Source organism: Elaeis guineensis, chromosome 1 (assembly GCF_000442705.2).
Source record: "Elaeis guineensis isolate ETL-2024a chromosome 1, EG11, whole genome shotgun sequence".
Classification (NCBI taxonomy): domain Eukaryota; kingdom Viridiplantae; phylum Streptophyta; class Magnoliopsida; order Arecales; family Arecaceae; genus Elaeis; species Elaeis guineensis.
In genome coordinates, this window is record NC_025993.2 from 14115104 (window position 1) to 14118516 (window position 3413).

At 42.7% G+C, this 3413-nt stretch overlaps 1 protein-coding gene across 1 annotated transcript; it reads left to right on the plus strand.

The window, feature by feature from the left end:
- Positions 1-299: 299 nt before the first annotated feature.
- LOC105038034 (uncharacterized) lies at positions 300-3151 on the plus strand. Its single transcript, XM_010913718.4, has 2 exons — positions 300-949; positions 2261-3151. The coding sequence occupies exons 1-2, from the start codon at positions 352-354 to the stop codon at positions 2965-2967; spliced, it is 1305 nt and encodes a 434-aa protein (XP_010912020.2). The 5' UTR covers positions 300-351; the 3' UTR covers positions 2968-3151.
- Positions 3152-3413: the final 262 nt, after the last annotated feature.

Sequence of the window (3413 nt, forward strand, 5' to 3'; positions counted from 1 at the left end):
GATCCAACGGTTGGCGACGCGAAGAAGATAAATCCTTCTTTCGCGCGTAGGATACAACCCGAACCCACAAAGAACTCAATCCAGATCGAAATTCTCCTCTCACTGTCGTTCTTTGACCTTGTCGTGCAACGCCGACCTCCATCTCTCTCTCCATCCGGAATGCCGACTTCTGCGTCCTATTCATCTTGTCCGAGTCCTAAAGCAGAGTCAAATATATGGGAACACAAATTTCCCTGCCGAATCTCTCTCTTTAAATAATTGTAAATAATTAGGCCTCTCATAGAGTGAATAGAGTTAAATAAAAAAAAAAATACGGCCACGAGATATTGAAGGAGAATATGTAAGAAAGCCATGCACCATGTCTCCCAAAGCTCTCTTAATGGAGACACTTTCATTGATGGCGGCTCTGCACGTTTGAATTGCCTTTCCTTAAAGCACATACCTTCCTTTCTCTATAAACATTCCTCTCCCTTCAGCTATTCAAAAGGGTTGAGCAACCGTTTCTTGAGGAGTTGGTCCAAGGACTTTATGTGCTTCAAACTGGCAAACGCACCGGACGGTAGCTTCAGCCCGGCAAAGACCGATGAAGTCGAAGAGGAAGGCATGGTGGGCATGATGTCATCAGAAATGGCAGAGGCTATGATGTTTTCCGGCGACCACCGGTCTCAGGAGATGTCGACTATGGTGTCGGCCTTGACCCATGTCATCTCCCGGGAGCAGGTGCCTTGTGGCACGGCTGGGGAGGTGGTGCCGGCCGGTCATTGGGGTTCGGTTAGTTCGCCGCCTTCTTCTTCGTCTTCGCAGTATTCTTGGAGTGGTCAGGGTGGCGGCGCTGGTGGGCAGATGAGAAGGAGAGAGGAGATACCACCGGAGTTGTTGATGAGTTATTATCATCATGGTTATGGTCAGTTTGGCAGCTATCATGGAGAGGCATTACCGAATGTTGCAGGTGTGTTGTTTATGTTTCTTTGTAGTATTGATTGCTCTTTAGATCTTTCTCTATTTTATGTGCTCATCTTTTCTTATTCACAGATAAAAAATATAGATGATCTTATAGATGAAATAACTGCAGGGTATACAATTCTGAACTGAAAGGTTTATTATCAAAACTAGGCAACATTTTGTGCCAGTTCTTTCAGTTTTTGAATGAATTACAGGCAAATATTAATCATTTTTCTCTTTGGATGAGAGATCTATACATCTTTCTGTGGCAGCATGTTAGAAGGTTGTTTAGAACTTCATATGGAGGATTCTGACTATGAAGTAGACATGATATTGCTGCATAAGTGTCATGCGAGAACTATATAGTTATCATCTTTTTTCATACTCTGTCATGTAAATTATCAAAAGCATTCGCCTTCTTAATAACTGATCTTATTCTGGAAATTTCTATCAGATTTTCTTGTTCAGTCTGTTCTATCTTGTATTTGGTGTTATGCCAAAATTATTTATTGCATGCCCTCGGTGTGAGAAGGAAAACAAACTCAGCATAGAAAAGAAAAGATATAATGCTATTTTCTCCACCCTCTGTCTTGCTTGAGTTTGATCCCTATATTAGTTCATTGCATGTTAACAAGATTGCAAACAGCTAAGAAATACACATACTCCCTGTCTCTCTTCTTTTTGTCTCAAAGATAGATCAAAACATAACCTAAAATTTTCTTTTTCAGCTCCTGCCTTGCATGAGCCTACTGTCATTATCCATTGCATGTCTAACAAAGTGGCATATAAATAATCATAAAAAAGTCTAGCTTTTTCTGTCTTTCTGTGTATCATTAACATACAGCAACAAGTTAGTTCCCAGATTTTCTTCTGTTTCTGTGTGTTGCACCAAGTCTCATGTTGTTTATTGTTAATATTGCATGTTAATGACATGAGACAAAGCTTCTTCCCCTCCCAACAAAACCAAAGAGGTGATAGGATAGGATCAAACTCAACCTACTCATCCATATGTTCTTTTCATTGGTGCTATCTTCTATAGCTTTGTCTTCACACCAATATAAAACTGAAGTCGTACATATCTTGAAACATTTTGGCCCCATGTTTTGCTCCACCGTTTTCCCTTTATGCAACTTGGAAACCCCTGTATAAGACCTCCGTCCCATATAACACCGTCCCCTGCGCCAACCTTGAGCAATCTCCTCTCTCTCTCTCTTTCTCTCACCACTTGTGTTTATCCACAACCTTCCAGTATTCTCTCTCATCAACTGGATAATTCTGACTTCTTTCTTTTCTATTGTTTGCAACTCCACCGCAACAGAACATAGCCCACAGAGCCTCCTAACTACTATCCAAGCTCCAGCCATGGAAGAGTCCTCCCCTTCCGCCTACCAAGAAGCAGAGAGGGAAGCTGCACCAAGGAGACGATACAGGGGAGTCCGCCAGCGCCCATGGGGCAAGTGGGCTGCTGAGATCCGAGACCCCCACAAGGCAGCTCGTGTGTGGCTTGGCACCTTCGACACAGCCGAAGCCGCTGCCCGGGCCTACGATGAGGCTGCCCTCCGCTTCCGGGGAAGCCGAGCCAAGCTCAACTTCCCCGAGGATGTCCATCTCCACTTGGCACCTCCTCCTGCTCCTCTAGCTACCTCGAATTCTCCAGCAACTCCAAGCTCTGATGCATCCAGGGACTACATAGAGTACTCAAGGCTGTTACAAGGGGTTGGACCGTACCAAAGGCTTCCACCGACCAGCCTTTTGGATCAGTATATGTCCTCCAATTATTCTTCGGCAATGGCTTCGATGATGACTGATGGTTCTTTAGCTACTCCTTCTTTCCCAACCTCCTCTGCTTCTTCTTCCCCTGTTTTTGCTCCTTCTTCTTCTTCCTCTTCTTCTTCTTCTCCTTATCCTCTGTTCTATACTTTGGAGGAGACAGCATCAGAGACAAGGGTTAGGGAAGATGGGTCGGCGTTTCAGTGGCCGTATTGGACTGATTCCAGCCGGTTTCCACCACCTTCTTCTGGGTAGAGTTGAAATTGGGCCGTTTTTTTCTTCCTCTGTTCCCTCTTTTCCATCTTACCTGCTGCAGGGGCTCACTGCTGTACCTTTCCTTTCTTTTCCCTTTTTTTTTTTTAAAGAAAATTGTGTTTCCGTTTTCTACTTATTCTTTTCAGCAAAGTACAAAATACAAGGAAACTAGGATCCTCTGTTCTATAGCTTGTATGATGGCTACTATGAGAATAATTCTATTGGAGATCACCTTCGGAAAAAGCATTGTTTGTTCTATTGCATTTTGTCATTTTTTTTTTTTACTCTATAAAGTAAACTTAAAATAATAAATAATAAATTGATGCTTTAATATCTAATCTTACTTAACAAGTTATAACAAGTAGATTGGTCAATTATGATGTTACGTTAGAACCCTCCATGATATGATACTTAAGCATATCCGAAATGCCTGTTCACCAAACTTA

What these genes read in the sequence shown, in the direction of transcription:
- LOC105038034 (XM_010913718.4), top strand. Translation starts at nt 352, where the DNA reads ATGCACCATGTCTCCCAAAGCTCTCTTAATGGAGACACTTTCATTGAT. An exon ending in GGCATTACCGAATGTTGCAG is followed by an intron (nt 950 to 2,260) that starts GTGTGTTGTTTA and finishes CCACCGCAACAG; the next exon opens with AACATAGCCCACAGAGCCTC.